The 21852-nt window shown below is 41.3% G+C and overlaps 1 protein-coding gene across 1 annotated transcript in view; it reads left to right on the top strand.

Moving 5' to 3' along the window:
* Positions 1–8638: 8638 nt before the first annotated feature.
* Positions 8639–21852, top strand: part of RANBP17 (RAN binding protein 17) — a 431538-nt gene continuing 418324 nt past the window's right edge. The window contains exon 1 of the mRNA XM_003273231.3: positions 8639–8834. Within this exon, the coding sequence (XP_003273279.1) occupies positions 8817–8834 (18 nt within the window). The 5' untranslated portion in view covers positions 8639–8816. The remainder of the gene's footprint in view (positions 8835–21852) is intronic.

The following is a 21852-nucleotide window of genomic DNA, read 5'->3' as shown; positions in this document are numbered from 1 at the left end:
GCTGGCTGAGGTTATTCTGGGGGAGATGATAGCTGTGGAAAATGTGATTTAGAACTCTGCTCCCACCCTGCATGCTCCTTGTCCAGGACTATGCTGGATCAATGCAGCTCTACTTAGAATGATGGAATATGGGGAGAAACAGCTTTTTTTTTTTTTTTTTTTTTTTTTTTTTTTTTTTTGAGACGGAGTCTTGCTCTGCCGCCCAGGCTGGAGTGCAGTGGTACAGTCTCAGCTCACTGCAACCTCTCCCTCTGGGATCCAACTGATTCTCCTGCTTCAGCCTCTCGAGTAGCTGGGGTTGCAGGTGCCCACCACCAGGCCCAGCTAATTTTTTAATTTTTAGTAGAGACGGAGTTTCACCATTTTGGCCATGCTGGTTTTGAACTCCTGACCTCAAGTGATTCGCCCACCTCAGGCTCTCAAAATGCCGAGATTACAGGTGTGAGCCACTGTGCCTGGCCAAAACAGCCATTTCTATGATCAGTATGTGAACAACCTGGCATGGTCCTGGATGCAGAGGTGCTGATAGATGGAGAATCACTGAGCCACAATGCATCTGTGTGAAACAGGAAAAAAACTATGAGGATGTCTGCCAGTTCAAGAAGGTAAACTCTAGGAAGAACACCAATAGTGACAAGAAACATAAAGGACCTTGTGATTCAGGTAATACAGAATCTGCACACCATTCAATTCTTATTAAAGAATGAAAGATATAGATCTCTGTATGTGCTTTTCTATTTCTGACCTTGACTCTATGTATTGAAATGACGTAAGAGCCTAGTACGTGTTTTATGGTCACAGTCTGATTTTTTTTTTTTTTTTTTTTTTTTTTTTGGAGACGGAGTCTCGCTCTGTCACCCAGGCTGGAGTGCAGTGGCGTGATCTCGGCTCACTGCAAGCTCCGCCTCGCGGGTTCACGCCATTCTCCTGCCTCAGCCTCTCCGAGTAGCTGGGACTACAGGCGCCCACCACCACGCCCGGCTAATTTTTTGTATTTTTAGTAGAGACGGGGTTTTACCATGGTCTCGATCTCCTGACGTCGTGATCTGCCCGCCTTGGCCTCCCAAAGTGCAGGGATTACAAGCGTGAGCCACCGTGCCCGGCCCACAATCTGATTTGATGTCTAGATTATTTGACCTCCAGCAGATCTAAAAAACTCAAGTGTACAGAGTTAGTTGTCCAGGGCTTGATTTGGTGCTCCACATTCAAACTACTCAAGGATCAAAAAATTAGCAAGTATAGAGTTTAACTATGTGACTTCGAGAGTAATAGCAAATGTTTCTGTGTTTATTTCATAGCAATAATGGAATATTTATTTAGTGATATCTAGATGGAATTAAAAGTAATAAGAAGCAATGAAGGGTAAATGCCTTAATAACTATGAATTATATCTTTGCTGAACTCAGCATATTTAAAAATATGATTTGATGTATTAATTGGATGAAATTTTGTTTTGGTGTGAGAGTCTAAACTTATATCCTCTGAAAGGATCCCATGAAAATAGATTGTAGATCTACAATACTTGATAAGTAAGTAGAAAAGACTTCCTATGTCAATGGAAAATTTATTTGCATTCATTTGCATTTATTTTGGTACACTAAAGAACCGTAAGAAGACAAAACACAGTTCTCACAAGGCCACAATGTTCTTGATAGGAGAAAGAAGCCAATGTAGACATAAAAATACTATACTCATTGGGTGAGATGAAGAAAAACACAGCAATCGCAACAGCGACTTTCACAAAGATAGTTTTACAGCTCCATCTTAATATAAATCATTCTTCAAAAACAAGCTGCTCCAATTTCTTACAGATTTTCCAGTGTCTTAATGATTGCTCTCTGGAGTTCTAAATTGTTTATTAAACACTTCAAAACATACGTCTGGAAATAGCCATTAGTGAAACAGTGTAAGTGCAACAGTTTTCCTCAGTGCCCAGAATCCACTTGATCACGTGGGCACACTCTAGACACACGTATTTCGTGTATGATTATTGCATTTAGTTTTCAAAAGTCCATTGATATAATTTTCCCTATTACATTTGTTTCTGACAAGTAAAAATGTGAGATCTCAAGAGGCAGATTCTCAGAATGAAATAAGGCTTAGCCAGCGATGTCCCCCACTGTGACAATGCCAACCCATTCTAACACAGCGCTGGAGTTACAAATACAACTGCACAAGGTGTGCAGAGCATTGCAGTACTGGGTGTGCTGAAATCCAAGACTCCTGAGGATTACACACGTTTAGCAAAGAGAATGATTTGCCTAAGATCCAGGTGTTCAAAAGAATTTCTCCAATCCCCTTTAGCCTATTATTACGTATGTATTCTGTTTTAAATGAGAAACAAGAGTCATTTTCTCCAGAATAATAGAACCATAGTGACACTTGAAGTAAGCCCAGTGATCCTGATATTATAATAATAATATTATTATTATTATTATTTTGAGATGAGGTCTCTATCTGTTGTCCAGGCTGGAGTGCAGTGATCCTGATATGACAATAATAATAATATTATTATTATTATTATTTTGAGACAAGGTCTCTATCTGTTGTCCAGGCTGGAGTGCACTGATTCTGATATGATAATAATAATAATATTATTATTATTATTCTTTTGAGACGAGGTCTGTATCTGTTGTCCAGGCTAGAGTGCAGTGGCACAATCAGTGCTCACTGCAGCTTCGACCTCCTGAGCTCAAGCAATCCTCCTGCCTCAGCCTCCCAAGCAGTTGGGACTACAGGCATGCACCACCATGCCCAGTTAGTTTTTTTGCGTTTTTGGTAGAAACGGGGTTTCATCATGTTGTCTTGAACTCCTGGCTCAAGTGATCCCAAAGTGCTGGGATTACAGGCATGAGCCACTGTGCCTGGCCTATCATTATAATTATTATTAATGATTATAAGACTAAGTTTTCCTTCCAGTGTCCACTTTTTTTTTAGTTTTTAAAGAAAACTAATTTAATAGGGTACCTCTTCTAGTATCATATTTGAAGTCATCAAAGCTAGTTTTCAAATCTTCTACATCACTTCTAATTATTTATTCACAACTCCTCAGTGTCATTTGTGAGTTTCTTGGGCTGAGAATATGGGTTTAAAGGACTGATGGTATCAATTATTCTGGAGTGTGGAATCTTACCATTCTCGATTTGGTTACCCGCTCTACACTCTAATTTCTACATGGATATTATAGCATTATTTAAAGTTAACGTAGGGGAAAATGAATTCAGTGAGTAGGATTCCTTCAGAATTTTCTGACAAGCCTTTAAAAAATCGCATTTACAAAAACATAGTTAACCATTACTCTGTTAATTTATAATATGTTAATACTTTCCTGGTCTGAATTCACATGCTTTGCAAAATGACCAATTTACTAACACAATTATGATTTTCCTGCAATCATATGAAATAATTTACACTTATTTTAACACACTGTTTTATATATGTGTGTGTATGTGTGTGTATACATATATACGTATATATACACATATATATTCATATACATATATATGTATATATGTGTATACACACACACTTAGCAGCAACAAGCCAAAATCCATTAAAATACTTTCAAGGCTGCACTTTACTTAAATCTGATTCAATGTTCTTGAGCTAAATAATACAAACCTAATATGGTTTAACAGTCCATTGGGTGCGATTTTCTTTGGTGTGTTGGCATATAATATGATGGATTGAATTTGAACTTTGGTCATGCTGGGGATATGGAAAGTCTGTGAGACCTTTTGTAGACAAGATAGGTAGATTTATCATGAGTGATTTTGGCACAGGCTATTGTAAGTATATTACGTTGGTAATATACAGGGAAATTAAAGGGCCAGGCTTCCTGATTAATATGTGACATCAGCTGAAACAATGGAGTCAGTATCAGAGTTCCCCTTAGTCAAGAATATGTAATTGATTTGTGGGCAATTCAGGATAAAAACAAATAGATTTGATGCATTTAAGCCCAAGAAAAAGCTACTATTGTTAGCAATCAAAAATACCCCCAAAAGAGAAGGGAAAAACTATTTCCAAATATTGGGAGCTTTTAGCAGCAGCTAGAACAAAACTTTTGGTGGTTAGGAGAGCTAAGCTATTGTCTATTCTTTACGAGTTTCTTGATATAAAATGTACTCCCTAATGTTGACAAGCAACAATTTCACACTAGCCCACTTTTTATTTCTTATCCCATTTGTTTTTGATTTGATGTGGACAAGTTAATATGTCCAAGGGCCATAGGCAGTAGTTTTGCCCTTGAAAGGGGGAATTTATGTGATTTCTGTTTTTTTATTGTGTGCCTTTGGCACTGACATTTCTGCTTTCTCAGGACAAAAATAAAAATTACTTTACTGTTAAATTGAGCACATTCTTATGTCCTGAGATTACTACAAATGAAAAAAATACTTAATATTAAGAAAAAGAAGCCATGGAATATAAAATTTATAAAATCTATCAACCTTTATAGAACCCCATCAGCCATGAATTAATTATACAGTGTTAGTATCAATTGCTATGTTGACTACAACAAGTAAATAATTTAAAAAGTGGGCAAGATAATTCACATAGCTAGATTAAAGATGTCTTGATTATTTTACCCTGGGTCATAACAAAGTCAATTTTCCAGGATGCTGTACCACTTAAGATAAAACTGAGCTATGTAACAATGACATTACATTATTTTTCAGAAAGAAATTTTGTATATATAATAGATATGCATATTCATACACTTTTTTTTTTTTTTTGAGACGGAATCTCCCTCTTGCCACCCAGGCTGGAGTGCAGTAGTGCGATCTTGGTTTACTGCAACCTCCGCCTCCCAGGTTCAAGTGATTCTCCTGCCTTGGCCTCCCAAGTAGCTGGGATTACAGGCATGAGTCACACTGCCCAGTTAATTTTTGTATTTTTAGTAGAGACAGGTTTTCACAATGTTGGCTCAGCTGGTCTCGAACTCCTGGCCTCAAGTGATCCACCTGCCTCAGACTCCCAAAGTGCTGGGATTACAGGCGTGAGCCACTGCGCCTGACCACATATGCTTATACTTTTAATTTTATCTTCTAAATGGATTAAAAAATGTGCTCTTAGTCAACTGGTAGAAGTTTAGGACATATATATATATATGTACTCCCTAATATTGACTCTCTCTCTCTCTCTATATATATATATATATATATTTTTTTTTTTGGGGGGGGGATTGAGTCTTGCTGTGTCGGCTAGGCAGGGTGGAGTGCAATGATGCAATCTCAGCTGACTGTGACCTCCACGTTCCGGGTTCAAGCGATTCTCCTGTCTCGGCCTCCTGAGTAGCTGGGATTACAGGCACATGTCACCATGCCCAGCTAATTTTTGTAATTTTAATAGAGGTGGAATTTCACCATGTTGGCCAGGCTAGTCTTGAACTCCTGACCTCAAATGAGCTGCCCGCCTTGGCCTCCCAAAGTGCTGGGATCCTCTGTTGCTGTTTTCACAACTCTACATTTCTGGTGACAATATTCTGGAGTGGGAAAAAAATTAAATGATTCAAAACTCAAATAATTGTTTCTCCCTCAAGGACCTAAAATTTGAGGAGTTAAAAATGCCATTTTAAAACAATAGCTTTAAAAGGTAGTTGGGTTTTAGAAGTTAGGCAAAAGCAGCAGGCAGTTAAAATAACGGGGTATTGTGCAGTAGACATCTCACAGAGGTCAGAAATCATGATGGATGTTTGGGATGTGGGCATCAGATATGTCAGGTTGTGGGAATCACAGTTGAGACTGGATATCAAAAGTACTGAGACATGGAAATGGAAGTTACGACTATGGGAATCAGGAACTTTGGGACACAGGAGTGAAAAATGGCAGGGGGAGGGCATTAACGATTTTAAGGTTTAAAGGAGGTCAGTTGTGGAAATGCAGATTTATGGACAGTGGATGAGTTATGAAAACCAAGGGTCAAGAATGGAAGCTGCAAACAGGCTTGTAATAATAAAGTATCTTATGTTAGATTAGACTGCCCACTGAAAACTATTATAAAGATAGGACACGTGTATATGACAATTCTATCACATATATTAAATATATATAAAACTATGAGTAAATATGAATTATCAGCAATCATGCACACACACACACACACACACACACACACGACAGATAAGTATCTTTAACAACTAAAGGCAATAGAAAAGGCAGAACTTAAGTGGCCACAACTCTTGAAAGAAGGAAAGCACAAGAGGTAAGATTCAAATTTACCTTAGATTCCCCATCTGCTCCCTCCCCGTCATCACCCCAAGGCATTTTCCAAGTGGCAGCAAGGAGTAACAGCTAAATAGAAAGCAGCAGTCTCAATAGGCTAGGAGCAAAGGCTGGAGTCTGGGAACAAGAGCAACTGAGATTTGAGGGACAAAATTCTAGAAAGAAAGAAACTATAGAGATATGAGTCCCCAAATTTGTGTCCGTTCCTAGGATATATATGCACGGGAAGAGACTCTAAGAAATCCAGCAGAACAACAGCACCTAAAGAGCTCAACAAAGATTTTAGCAGCTACACAGGGCTGGAGAGACAGAGACTAGAGTTTAAGCCCCACAAGGTGGAAGGATCTTGGCAAACATTCCAGGCTTTTGTTTTTTTGAGACAGATTCTTGCTCTGTTGCCTGGCCTGGAGTGCAGTGGTGCAATCACAGCTCACTGCAGCCTCTAGCTTCTGGGCCCAAGTGGTCTTCCCACCTCAGCCTCCCAAGTAGCTAGGACTACAGGCACATGCTACTACACCAAGCTAATTTCTTGTAGAGATGGGTTTTCACCATGTTGCCCAGGCTGGTCTCAAACTCCTGGATTCAAGCGATCCACCCTCTCTGGCTTTCCAATGTGCTGGGATTATAGGCATGAGCCACCATGCCCAGCCACATTCTAGGCTTTTAGTTGTAAGACCTAGTAAGGACCATGGCCTAGGAGTAAGGTCAAAACTGAAGTTAACCAGAATTAAAAAGACTCAATGATCCACTAGTACTCTTGTCCGCCTACTACAACAAGAAAACTTAGCCCTCCTTGGAGAAACCTGTTATCATCCAGAGCCTCTACAAATTTTCTTCTACATCATTTGAATTCAACAAGAAATCATGAGATATGTTAAGAAAAAAAAAAAAAAAAGAAAAAAGGGCCAAGCACCAAAAACCCAGGAAAACTCAGATGATTCAGATATTGGAGTTAACAGATAAGGGCTTTAAATAATACAGTTAAAATATTTAAGAAAATAAAGATAAAGAATTTCATCAAAGCCTTGGAATCTATTAAAATGGGAGAGGAGGAGGAAACATGAAAATTTCAACTTTCTAAATGAAAATTCTAGAACTGAAAATATTATAACTAAAACTAAGAATTCAGTAGAGGGGATGTATAGCAGCTCAGACACAGCAGAACAGAGTTTCTATGGAATGGGTAGCAGGCAAATAAAAAATACAGAGTAGAAATAAGGAATATAGCAAAAAGTTATGACATACATGTAACTGGAGTTCCAGAATGGAGAGGTAGAGAGAGAGAAAGAGAAAGAGAGAGAGAGAAGGGGACAGATGCAATATGTAAAGAAATACTGACCAAGATTTTTCAAAACTTGATGAAAAAGATCACGTTCACACTTAAAGAGCTTTACAAATCCCAAGCAGGATAAATACAACACACACACACACACACACAAACTTAGTGACATCAAGCACAAAGTGCTGAAGACGAAAAGAAAAAATAAAAAAAGAGAAAAATGTTCAAGTAGCTGAGGAGGGGGCCAAAAGACAGGAGCAACAGTTAGACTGATGGCTGATTTCTCAATAGAAACAATGATAAGCAGAAGACAATGAAAAGACATTTTTAAAATGCTGAAAGATTAAAAAAAAAGCCAATGTGAAATTCTATACCCAGAAAAACTATCCTTTAAAAAATGAAAGTGAATTAAGATGATTTTATGTTAACAAAAGCTGAGAGACTTTGTTGTTAGCAGACCTGAATACAAGAAGTGCTTAAGGGAGTTTCCCTCTTAAAGTACAGTACTCCCAAATGGAACTGTTGAACTAGAAGAAAAAACGAAGAACATCAGAAAGCAGCGACTTTGACCCACTTCTGCTCCAATAAATTCTCATTGCAATGGAATCATTTGGTGTAAAATGTAAGTTCCTATTAAACAAAATGCAAAGAATAAGAGGTAAAGCTTGAATTTTACAACTTAACAGCATGTAGACATGGTCGGTTTAATTTTAACCAAAATCAAGTTAAAAACATTGTTAAGCATCAATGGAATTTGGGCCTGGGAGTCAGGGGTCAAGGGCAAGAGCTGGCATGTGGGAGTCAAAGGTTATGGCTTGTGTGTGTCTGTGGTTCTTGGCTGTTAGGAGACAAGAAAATCTGTGGAGATGCAGAGGTCTGGAGCCATGGGCGATAGTTGTACTTTGAGGGTCAGGGGTCAAGAGAGCCTTTGGAAGACTTACGAGTCAGGGTCCACGGCTGACAGGTGGGTTGTGGTAGTTGTGTCAAAGGCCAGAGGTTGGAGGTCATGACCCACCAACACGCCGGTTGAAACTTGAGCACAAGGGGCGGTTGAGATTCCCGGAGGACACGCCCCTATCGGCCCCGCCCCGCGCACCGCCTCCGTCGCCCCGCCCCGTCCCTCCCGGCCCCGCCCCTCCAGCGCTTCGAATGCGGACGCCGAGCGCCGCTGAGGCTACGAGGGGCCAGCGAGCGCGAGCCGGCGAGCGGCGCAGGGACCCCGCGGGCGGCTGGGTCTTCCGCGGCGCCCGCTCCTGCTCCCTCCCCTCGGGCGCTGGGTGCAGACCGGCCGGCCGGCGCCGCCTCCTGGGAAGATGGCGCTGCACTTCCAGGTCAGTGTGCTCTGCGCCGCGGGCCCGCGCTCCGCCGCCCTGGGAACCCGGCGGGACGCGTCTGGAGACCGAGGGCAGAGGACAGCGGCGGAGGCCGCAGGGCCGTGGGCCGGTGTCTCCGGAGTCCCAGCCCCTGCCTCTGCCCCTAGCCGGGGACCGGGACACTGGTTTGGGCTGCACACCCCAGGCCCGGGCCGGAGCCCGAGAAAGGGGCGGCCGAGCCTGGGTTGGAGGCGGCGGGTGGAGGGGGCGGGGGACAGGCCCAGGGCTCGCCCCGGGGAAGGTGCGGACGCCGGCAGCACGCGCGCTGACCGCGGCTTTAGTGGCGGCGGGGCAGGTGGGAGTCCTAGCTGGGCCGGCTTTGGCGCGCCTCGCGCGGCTGCCGAGCGGAGGAGCAGCCTTCCCGCCTTCCCGCCGCGTCGCCGGCGCGGCTCTGTCGTCAGCCTCCCTCCACGCAGTTGAGCCCGAGCCGGAGCGGGGCTTGGGATCCACCGAAGGAGCGGCGGCAGCAATTGGACTTTAATTGGCCAGAGGAGACAGGGGCTGCGTCTGGGGGGAGTTGAGAGTGAGGGCTCAGCGGCCGCCTCTTCGGAGGAGGAAACCCGGGCCGGGCGCGGGCGCGAGGATCGCAGAGGCTACGAAGATGGGACGCGTGCTTGTATATCCTCGGGCTGCTCTGACATCCCCGTTCAGTTATTCAGCAAACATTTATTATCTCCCCACTGTGTCTCAAGCACTGTGGAAAGTTCTGGGGATAAAGGATGACATCTTACTATCCTCGCCCTCATACAGTTCACAGAGAATTACGGTACAAGTGAAAAATATATGGTAGAAATAGTCACAGTATCATGAGAGCACGGAAAAGGGGGCAGCCAGCCAAATATGTATGTTGAGAAGGAGTGAAGCAGAGCTGCTGTGCTCTCAGCTGAGAGATGCTTTAAGTTTCTTTGAGCCTCCATTCTTCAATTGATTAATTATTGAGCGCCTGCTATGCTGGGCGCTGAAGATACGACAGCTCTGAACAAAACTATGGTTTCTGCTCTCAGGGAACTTGCAGTCTACTGCTCCTTGAAAGAATCGTAGGTGTTTGCCAGGTGAAGAGGAAGGGAAGGATATGGAGGTAGAAGGACAGTGTGAGCCAAGGCAAAGAATTATGGAAGAACATGGTGTACTGCAGAAAGTTCAGTCTGGTTGGAACAAAGGGATGGGACCAGGGGAGGCAGTGGGTGGCAGGAGATGACCCCAGGGAGGGAAGGGAATTTCACAATATCGTGACAGTGTATCTAAGAATCTCATTCCCCTTGTAGACTTCTTTGAACCCCCTGTGACCACACTGACTTATAACTTGGCTGATTTATTGATTCTTCTAAAGGGTCTTTTTAAAAAACCAGTTACTGTCTGATAATCGACAGTTCTAGAATGTTAGGTAGTAAGCCCCACACATTACCTTTTGACTTCGTGCCATTTCTAAGGGTCCTCAGGTCAAAATAATGTATTACCACTTTAGTAAATATGCCCTCTGGGAAATTTTCACAGGAAGAATCTCACAAGGAGGATTTATGGATTGTAAATAGGTGATCAGATGTTCACAGAGCCCGAGTAAATCTTGAGAGTAAATTAAAAGGTATGGTAGAACTTTGGAATTTTTTCATACATAGGAAGATGATGTATAGTAAATCACCAAGTCCTGGAAAACTTCTTCATATTTAGGCACAGTGTTGGAAAAATTAGCTGCTGATGTCAAAACTACCCATATTGGTTTTGCAGGAATGTACTTCACAGTACATTCCAACATAAGTACTTTACGGTACATTCCTGTAGACAGCTTAAAAGTGAAGTTGGGGCCGGGCGCAGTGGCTCACGCCTGTAATCCCAGCACTTTGGGAGGCCGAGGCGGGTGGATCACGAGGTCAGGAAATCGAGACCATCTTGGCTAACACGGTGAAACCCTGTCTCTACTAAAAATACAAAAAATTAGCGGGGCGCGGTGGCGGGCGCCTGTAGTCCCAGCTACTCAGGAGGCTGAGGCAGGAGAATGGCGTGAACCCGGGAGGCGGAGCTTGCAGTGAGCCGAGATAGCGCCACTGCAGTCCGGCCTGGGCGAAAGAGCGAGACTCTGTCTCAAAAAAAAAAAAAAACAAAGTGGAGTTGGACAAATAAAAGATCAGACAGTTTTGTTGACTAGAAAAAAACTGAAATTTCTCCGTTTGAATTCTTTTTAGCATATAGGATCATATTGTTAATCAGTTACCTCAAGGAACATTTGTTAATAGTGATAACCAGTACCTAGCATTTTGAATTTTCGTATCCTCATTATAGAGTTGAGCCCTGCCACTAACTTAAAAAGTGTGCATATATACATTTTGTTCTGAAGACACTGAGTCTTAAAACAGTTGTGACTTGCCCAACGTTACAGAGTTAGAGTAGGCCTCATAACTCACAAGTTCCGTGTTCCCCATTACCAAAAGGGCAGCTAGGCAAAAATTATGCCATCAAGATGATGAGTAAAGGAGCAGATTTGTGTAGGGTGAGGTTAGGGTACTAGTCAACATCTTTTTCACCTCATGACATACATAAAAAATGTTAATTGTGTGTCTCGTTAGCATAAGCTGCTCATTGCCAAAGGCGATCAGTGTGCACTTTCCCCAGTGTCCCAAGCTCTGCCTTTGCTACCTGGAGAGCAGAGGGATCAATATCTCAGGCGTACCTGTGAATCATTCAAAGCAGCTGCATTCTGGTTAGGAAGCTGTGAATTAGGATACCCTGTCCCAAAGGAATTAATGGGTCTGGAATCCCTGACAGGCAATCCCGATAAGGGGGCAGAGTGAGGAAAGAGATAGAATTGAGAACAAGTAAGAGGTAGGCACTTTAGGGAGAACAGAGGTACCTTGGTGAGAATCGAGAGAATGTTAGGAAAAATTTAAGGGACTCAGTTGATGCAACTTTTTTGCTCAGGGCTGTTTAAGAAGCAGGAAATATAGCCATGCTTCTTAATCCCCAGTCAAGCTACCTGATTTGATCTAGATGTGATTGAAAACTATTATTTTTAAATGCAATTATAACATGAAAATAGGTACGTGGGAATGACCATTCTGGCAGTGTGGACTTGAATGGGAGAAACTATAGAAGATCAGTATGGTCTTTTATATTCACCAGTAACTGGAGAGATTATTTATAATTTATTGTGGATCTTCTGTATGGCAGGCACTGGATTAGTCTTTCCCCATCTTTTCTGTCTTCATTCTCACAATTATTTTGGAAGGTAGATATTGCTGTTCCCAGGTTTTTTGTTGTTGTTGTTTGTTTGTTTTTTTGAGACAGAGTCTTGCTCTGTTACCCAGGCTGGAGTGCAGTGGTGGAATCTCTGCTCACTGCAGCCTCTGCCTCCCAGGTTCCAGTGATTCTCTTGCCTCAGCCTCCTGGGTAGCTGAGATTACAGTTGCAAGCCACCATGCCCGGCTAATTTTTGTATTTTTAGTAGAGTCAGGGTTTTGCCATGTTGACCAGTCTGATGGCGAATTCCTGACCTCAGGTGATCCGCCCACTTTGGCCTCCCAAAGTGCTAGGATTACAGGAGTGAGCCTCCGCGCCTGGCCCTGTTTGCATTTTTAACAGCGAGGCATAGAAAGGTTAAATTATTTGCCTGAGGTCGCTTAATAAGTGAGTGGCAGATTCCAAAGGTTGTGTCCACTCTGTTGGACCAGTGGTTTTCAAATCGAACCATGACATTTCTAAGACCCCACTACTCTCTACTCTCATTCCCAGAGCAGCCCCTTGAGACATCCCTGGTCCTGGCAGTCACATTTATAAAATATTGCTTGATCTACTGTCTGTGAATATCAGGTGGAGGTGTTGAGTTGAGTCTTTATAGAAGAATAATTGGGAAGACTTTATGACAAATTAGGTATGTCCCCAGAATTAGCCATACTGAGGTTTGAGGGCAGAGTCCACAAGACTGCCCTTACTTCTCAGACCAAGTGCAAGTTTGGGGGTTTCCCAAAACCACCCTCAGGTTCAGTAGTTGACTCACAGAATTCACTGAAAGTTGTCGTACTCAGTTGCAGTTTGTTACAGGGACTGGATACAGATTAAAATTGGTCAAAGGAAGGTGACACAGGGCAAAATCTGTGCAGGTTTCAAAACTAAGCTTCTGTTGGCCTCAGGACATGTTTTGCTCCCTGCATCAATATATGGGAATATGCACTAATTATTGCAAACGGGGTAAGCTCACTCAGACGTCATTATACAGGGTTTTTATTGGGGCTTCAGTTCTTAGGCATGATTGATTGATTGCCCATATGTTTGAGATCAGTCGTAGGTTGACTATTACCTTGTGACCCAAGGTCCCGACCCTAAACACGTAGTTGGTGTTTCTGGTGTGGCCAGCCCCCAACCTACCACTGCTGGGTATGGCCAGCCCCTCCCCTAAATAAAAACATTCCTATCAGGTATGATATACATTACCTTCCAGAAGCAAAGGCCAGATGTCTCTTATGGCAAGACCAAATCTGTTACTATACAGGAGGTACAAAGGAGACTACGGAGAGGGGGAAGCAAAAGATAACATTGAGCTTGTAAATCTACACTCTGGTCTAGAAATCTGAAACTACTGAGAAGAAGGGACACTTAGGCCAGGCGTGGTGGCTCATGCCTGTAATCCCAGCACTTTGGGAGGCTGAGGTGGGCGGATCACGAGGTCAGGAGATGGAGACCATCCTGGCTAACACAGTGAAACCCCATGTCTACTAAAAATACAAAAAATCAGCCAGGCGTGGTGGCGGGCGCCTGTAGTCCCAGCTGCTCGGGAGGCTGAGGCAGGAGAATGACGTGAACCTGGGAGGTGGAGCTTCCAGTGAGCCGAGATTGCGCCACTGCACTCTTGCCTGGGCGACAGAGCGAGACTCCATCTCAACAAAAAAAAAAAAAGGAGGGACACTTAAAGTGGAAAGCATGTTCAATTCTGTTTGTGACATTTTTGGGTGATTTTTTTTTACATCTTTCTAGATTTCCAAGAGAAAGAAATTTGTACACAAATATAAAGATGGTGAACAGACAGGGCTAAAAGTATGGACTGCCAGGCATGGTGGTGTGTGCCTATAGTCCCAGCTACTTGGGAGGCTGAGGTGGGGGGATCGCTTGAGCTTAGGGGTTCTGGGCTGTATTGTAGTGTGCTCCACCGATCAAGTGTCTCCACTAAGTTCAACATCAATAATATTGACCTCCCATCAATATGGGAATGGGGGACCACCAGATTGCCTAAGGAACGATGAACTGGCCCAGGTCAGAGACAGAGCTGGTCAAAACTCTAGTGCCGATCTGTAGTGGGACCATGCCTGTGCATAGCTATTGCACACCAGCTTGGGCAACATAGCAAGACCCTGTCTCTTGAAATATGGACTAGGACATCATCTCCAGGTCGATGATGATGGAAATGAAGAGTGGCAATTTGGGCAGGTTGGGGGAGACAACATGTATTTGGGGTCCGTAGACTTGTATTTGACTCAGAATTTGATTATCTCTAATCTTGTGGAATTTATATATATTTGATCTCAGCTTTAGCTTTTTAAATCTGTAGAATAAATATACTGAAAATACATACTTCACAAGAGCCTATTTTTCAGGATTGGTTTGAAAAAAAGGTGGAAATACTTTTGTAAACTATAAAGCACTAAAACAAATATTATCTATTTCATTGTAAGAAGGAAGAATTCCAAGAGATCCAGATAAAAGCCTTCAGGGATACTCAGGAAAAGATAGTAAGAGGAAGAAAAAAAGAGTTTGTGGGAAATGAGTAACGTCAAAATGAAGGCAGTTTCTGTTTATTGTAATCAAGAAGCTTAATTCCAGAAGGCAGGAAAGACACAGGAAAGTAATTGAAAAGATCTTTAAATTCAATTGAAGCGGATTTTTGTGGCTTATTTATGTTTTACTATTAGGGAACATTTATTTCCTGAAACAAAAACGTTTATTCTCTTTTTTCAGCTTTACTGAAGTACAATTGATAATAAAATGTGTGTATTTAAACTGTGCAATTGGATGGGTTTTGACATATGTATACATCTGTGAAATTGTCACCAAAATCAAGAAAATGAACATATCCATTCCCCCAAAAGTTTCCTTGTGCTCTTGTACCCCTTTGTAATCTTTTTCCCCCACTCCTCTGCTGTCTTCTCTCCTAGCCAGGAAATCACTGATTTGCTTTCTGTTTCTTAAGAACCATACAGTATACACTCTCCAGCATTCACCTGTTGATAGTTGCATGCGTGACTTTTTACTTGCTATGTAAAAAGAACTCATCATTTAGGGGCCAATTCTGTGTCAGGTACAAAGGCCAGAAATAAGTCCAGAGTAATTTGGAAGATCCTTATTTAGATATGGTCAGGATTACATCATTGTCTCCCAGGATATGAAAGTTGAATGCTGTCTGTTTTTTTTGTGTGTGGTTTTTTAGACAGGGTCTTGCTTTGTCACCCAGGCTGGAGTGCAGTGGTGGGATCTCAGCTCGCTGCAACCTCTGCCTCCTGGGCTCAAGAAATCCTCCCACCTCAGCCTCCCAAGTAGCTGGGACTACAGGCATGTGCTACCACACCTGGTTGATTTTTTTTTTTTCGTATTTTTTGAAGAGATGGCGTTTTGCCACATTGGCCAGGCTGGTCTCAAACTCTTGAGCTCAAACAGTTCACCCACCTTGGCCTCCCAAAGTGCTGAGATTACAGGTGTGAGCCACCATGCCTGGCGTGTCTGTTTGTATTTGATAGTTACTCTGTGGGAGGTGAATGATGTCCAGTTCTCTTTGTTTTACCTCTTAGTTATTTATATGGGCTTCTAATGTTATCATTAAGACTTGTAGAAGCTTTAAGAACTCAAAACTGATTTGTCAACAAATTGAGAAGGGATCCGTTTTTCTGAGACCGTTCTCATATTAATCATATTCTCAGATATCAATGTATAAAACTAAGATGAAAATTTGTCAGTTTACTATGAAAAATAAAGTTTCCTTAGAAAATGAAGTGCTAAACAGAAGATTACTTGATTGGTTAGTAACCACCATATTGTGGGTTTAATTGCTTTATATGTCTAGATAATACCTTTCTACCAGGGGAAGGGTCTTTGTGTGTATATCCCTTTCTCTAAAAAGGTTTTTAGTATACCAGGTATATGTTTGTTACCATTACAGTGAAAGAATAACTTGATTTTCCCTTTGAGTCTTTTGTAAAAGAGTATTCAAACCTTTCCCTTTTTATCTTGGATGGCCTTGCATTTGTTAATAATTTGAAATATCTTTGGAAAAAAAGAGTGATTGGTAACATTGTTGATTTAAGTACTATGTAAATATACCCCAGGTCTGTTCTGCCTGAGGTTCTTTATATCAGAGTAAAGCAAAACAGACAAATAATTTCCCGACTTTTCCATAATCTTTCCAAATAGGTTTATTTAGGTGCTATTGAATTGATTACTATTAATATTACTTTTCTAGGGCTCACAACAGTTTTTTTTGTTTGTTTTTTTGTTTTTTTTTTTTTTTTTTTTTTTTTTTTTGAGTTGGGAGTCTCGCTATGTTTCCCAGGCTGGCCTTGAACTCCTGGGCTCAAGCCTACTGCCTCAGCCTACTGAGTAGCTGGGATTACAGGCTTGTGCCACCGTGCCTTAATACAAATATATTTTCATAGAACTGGAGGCCAGAAATCTGAAACATATACAGGTTTGGTCTCTTCTGAAGGAGAAACCATTTCATGCCTTTTGCCCAGCTGCTTCTAATGGCTGCTGGCAATCTTCATTGTTCCTTGGCTTGCAGAAACATCACTCTAGTCTCTGCCTACATCTTCATATGGTCTTTCCTGCTGTGTCTCTGCATCTCAAATCTCCCTCCTTTCTCTTATAAGAATACCAGTCAGTGGATTTAGGGCCCACTGTAAATCCAGCATGATCTCATACCAAGATTCTTTTTTTTTTTTTCTCTCTCTTTTTTTTTTTTATTATTATACTTTAGGTTTTAGGGTACATGTGCACAATGTGCAGGTTTGTTACATATGTATCCATGTGCCATGTTGTTTTGCTGCACCCACCAAGATTCTTAATTAAGGATTTGTGAAGACCGTATTTCCAAATAAGGTCACATTTATAGGTACTGGAGTTGGGACATGGACATATATTTTAAGGGGATATAATTAAAATTATTACAATATTATTAGGTAATGTTAAAAACAACTGTGTACCAGAAGTTACATGACACTAACTCTTAATCCTCCAAACCTATGAGATAGGCACTGCTACTAGTCTCATTTTTGCTGCCTTTTGTTAAACAGGTCTATTACTATTTCTTGGCCTAATTCTTTTTGCAGTCAAAGTCTACTTCAAATAATCTTAGGCCCAGATGAATGCATGCCAGCAGGATCAGTTTATTAATTATACTGAGTATTATCAGTTCTAAAATTCAGTCCTCCAAATTTATTAGATGAAGGAAAAGACTTCTTAGGTTGATCATGAGAGGGAAAAAGGGACCCCTTTTTATTTTCATATATAAATACATATATAATTTTACTTTTTCTGAGATACATGTGCAGAACGTGCAGGTTTGTTACATAGGTATACATGTGCCGTGATGGTTTGCTGGACCTGTCTACCCGTCACCTAGGTATTAAGCTCTGCATGCATTAGCTATTTGTCCTGATGCTCTCTCTCCCTTCCCTCACCCCCACAACAGGCCCCCTGTATTTGTCGTTCCCCTCCCTGTGTCCATGTGTCATCATTGTTCGGCTTCTACTTATGGGTGAGAACATTTGGTGTTTGGTTTTCTGTTCCTGCATTAGCTTGCTGAGGATAATGGCTTCCAGCTTCATCCATGTCCCGGCAAAGGACATGATCTCATTTCTTTTTATGGCTGCATAGTATTCCATGGTGTATATGTACCACATTTTCTTTATCCAGTCTACCATCAATGGGCATTTGGGTTGTTTTCATGTCTTTGTTATTGTGAATAGTGCTGCAGTAAACATACATGTGCATGTATCTTTATAATAGAGTGATTTATATTCCTTTGAGTATATACCCAATAATGGGATTGCTGGGTCAAATGATATTTCTGGTTCTAGGTCCTTGAGGAATCGCCACACTGTCTTCCACAATGGTTGAACTAATTTACATTCCCACCAACAGTATAAAAGCATTTCTATTTCTCCACAGCTTGGCCAGCATCTGTTGTTTCTTGACTTTTTAATAATCACCATTCTGACTGGTGTGAAGTGGTATCTCATTGTGGTTTTGATTTGCATTTTTCTAATGATCAGTGATGCTGAACTTTTTTTCATGTGTTTGTTGGCCACATAAATGTTTTCTTTTGAGAAGTATCTGTTCATGTCCTTTGCCCACTTTTTTTTCTTATGAGATGGAGTCTTGCATTGTTGTCTAGACTGGAGTGCAATGGCACAATCTTGGTTCGTTGCAACCTCTGCCTCCCGGGTTCAAGCAATTCTCCTGCCTCAGCCTCCTGAGTAGCTGGGATTACAGGCACCTGCCAACACATCTGGCTAATTTTTGTATTTTTAGTAGAGACAGGGTTTCACTATGTTGGCCAGGCTGATCTCGAACTCCTGACCTCATGATCCGCCTGCCTCCACCTCCCAAAGTGCTGGGATTACAGGCATGAGCCACCATGCCTGGCCACTACGTTTGCCCACTTTTTGATGGGGTTTTTTTTTCTTTAAATTTGTTTAAGGTTCCATGTAAATTCTGGATATTAGACCTTTGTCACATGAGTTGATTGCAAAAATTTTCTCCAATTCTGTAGATTGCCTGTTCTCTCTGATGATAGTTTCTTTTGCTGTGTAGAAGCTCTTTAATTAGATCTCATTTGTCAATTTTGGCTTTTGTTGCAATTGCTTTTGGCGATATTCGTCATAAAATCTTTGCCCATGCCTCTGTCCTGAATGATATTGTCTAGATTTTCTTCTAGAGCTTTTATGGCTTTGGGTTTTGATTAAGTCTTTAATCCATCTTGAGTTAATTTTTGTATAAAATGTAAGAAAGGGGCCCAGTTACAGTTTTCTGCATATGGCTAACCAGTTTTCCCAGCACCATTCATTAAACAGGGAATTCTCTCCCCATTGCTTGTTTTTGTCAGGTTTGTCGAAGATCAGATGGTTGTAGATGTGTGGTCTTATTTCTGAGGTCTCTATTTTTTTCTATTGGTCTATGTGTCTGTTTTGGTACCAGTACCATGCTGTTTTAGTTACTGTAGCCTTGCAGTATAGTCTGAAGTCAGGTAGTGTGATGCCTCCAGCTTTGTTCTTTTTGCTTAGGATTGTCTGGGCTATATGGGCTCTTTTTTGGTTCCATATGAATTTTATGGTAGTTTTTTCTAATTCTGTGAAGAATGTCAATGGTAGTTTGATGGGAATAGCATTGAATCTATAAATTACTTTGGGCAGTATGTCCATTTTCACAATATTGGTTCTCTTTATCCATGAGGATGGGATGTTTTTCCATTTTTTGTGTGTCCTCTCATCCTTGAGCAGTGGTTTATACTTCTTCTTGAAGAAGTCCCTCACATCTCTTGCTGTATTCCTCAGTATTTTATTTTCTTTGTAGCAGTTGTGAATGGGAGTTCATTCATGATTTGGCTGTCTACTTGTCTATTGTTGGTGTATAGGAATGCTTGTGATTTTGCACATTGATTTTGTATTGTGAGACTTTGCTGAAATTGCTTATCAGCTTAAGGAGTTTTTGGGCTGAGATGATGGGGTTTTCTAAGTTGTAGGATCATGTTGTCTGCAGAGACAATTTGACTCCGTCTCTTCCTATTTGAATACCCTTTATTTCTTTTGCCTGATTGCCCTGGCCAGAACTTCCAATACTGTGTGGAATAAGAGTGGTGAGAGAGGGTATCCTTGTCTTGTGCCAGTTTCCCAAGGGAATGCTTCCAGCTTTTGCCCATTCAGTGTGACATTGGCTGTGGGTTTGTAATAAATAGCTTATTATTTTGAGATATGTTTCATCAATACCTAGTTTATTAAGAATTTTTAACATGCAGGGTTGTTGAATTTTATTGAAGGCATTTTCTGCATCCTTTTATTTTTCTGCATCATTCTATTGAGATAATCATGTGGCTTTTGTCATTGGCTCTGTTTATGTGATGGATTATGTTTACTGATTTGCATATGTCGAACCAGCTTTGCATCCCAGGGGTGAAGTTGACTTGACTTGATTGTAGTAGATAAGCTTTTTTTTTTTTTTTTTTTCTTTTTTTGAGATGGAGTCTTACTCTGTCACCCAGACTGGAGTGCAGTGGCAAAATCTTGGCTCACTGGAACCTCCACCTCCCGGGTTCACGAGATTCTCCTGCCTTAGCCTTCCGAGTAGCTGGAACTACAGGCATGTGAAACCATGCCCGGCTGATTTTTGTATTTTAGTAGAGATGGGGTTTTGCCACGTTGGCCAGACTGGTCTTGAACCACTGACCTCAGGTGCTCCAACCACCTTGGTCTCTCAAAGGGCTGGGATTACAGGCGTGAGCCATGGCACTGGGCTTGGATAAGCTTTTTGATGTGCTGCTGGATTTGGTTTGCAGTATTTTATTGAGGATTTTCACATCGATGTTCATCAGGGATACTGGCCTGCAGTTTTCTTTTCTTGTTGTATCTTTGCCAGGTTTTGATATCAGGTTGATGCAATCCTCATAAAATGAGTTAGGGAGGAGTCCATCCTTTTCAGTTGTTTGGGATAGTTTCAGAAAGAATGGTATCGGCTCCTCTTTGTACCTCTGGTAGAATTCGGCTGTGAATCTGTCTGATCTTGGGCTTTTTTGGTTGGTAGGCTATTTTTTTTACTGCTTCAATTTTAGAACTTATTCGTCTAATCAAGGATTCTACCTCTTCCTGGTTTAGTGTTGTGAGGGTGTATATGTCCAGGAATTTTTCCATTTCTTCTAGATTTTCTAGTTTATTTGCGTAAAAGTGTTTATAGTATTCTCTGATGGTAGTTTGTATTTCTGTGGGGTCACTGGCTATAATCCTTTATCATTTTTATTGTGTCTATTTGATTCTTCTCTCTTTTCTCCTTTATTAGTCTAGCTAGCAGTCTATCTATTTTATTAAGTTTTTGTAAAAACCAGCTCCTGGATTCATTGACTTTTTTTGAAGGATTTTTCGTGTCTCTATCTCCTTCAGTTCTGCTCTAATCTTAGTTATTTCTTGTCCTGTGCTAGCTTTTGAATTGCTTTGCTCTTGCTTCTCTAGTACATTTAGTTGTGATGTTAGGGTGTTGATTTGAGATCTTTCGAACTTTCTGAAGTGGGCATTTAGTGCTATAAATTTCCCTCTTAATGCTGCTATAGCTGCATCCCTCTTTGTTCTCATTGGTTTCGTAGAATTTCTTGATTTCTGCATTAATTTCATTATTTACCCAGGAGTCATTCAGGAGCAAGGTTAATTTCTGTGTAGTTGTGTGGTTTTGAGTGAGTTTCTTAATCTTGAGTTCTAATTTGATTGCACTGTGGTCTGTGAGACTGTTATGATTTCAGTTCTTTTGTATTTGCTGAGGAGTGCTTTACTTCCAATTATGTGTTTGATTTTAGAGTAAGTGCCATGTGGCACTAGAAGAATATATATTCTGTTGTTTTGGGGTGGAGAGTTCTGTAGACATCTATCAGGTCTCCTTGATCCAGAGTTGAGTTCAAGTCCTGAATATCCTTGTTAATTTTCTGTCCTGTTGATCTACCTAATTTTGACAGTGGGGTGTTACATTTTCCCACTATTATTGTCTGGGCGTCTAAGTCTCTTTGTAGGTCTCTCAGAACTCATTTTATGAATCTAGGTGCGCCTGCATTGGTTGCATATATATTTAGGATAGCTCATTATGTTGAATTGTTCCCTTTATCATTATGTAATGCCCTTCTTTATCTTTTTTGATCTTTGTTGGTTTAAAGTCTGTTTTGTCAGAAACTAGGATTGCAACCCCTGCTTTTTTTTTTTTTTTTGCTCTCCATTTGCTTGGTAAATTTTCCTCCATCCCTTTATTTTGA

The sequence above is a fragment of the Nomascus leucogenys genome, chromosome 2, assembly GCF_006542625.1.
Source record: "Nomascus leucogenys isolate Asia chromosome 2, Asia_NLE_v1, whole genome shotgun sequence".
In the NCBI taxonomy this organism is placed as follows: Eukaryota; Metazoa; Chordata; class Mammalia; order Primates; family Hylobatidae; genus Nomascus; species Nomascus leucogenys.
This window is presented reverse-complemented; position numbering and strand designations above follow the sequence as displayed.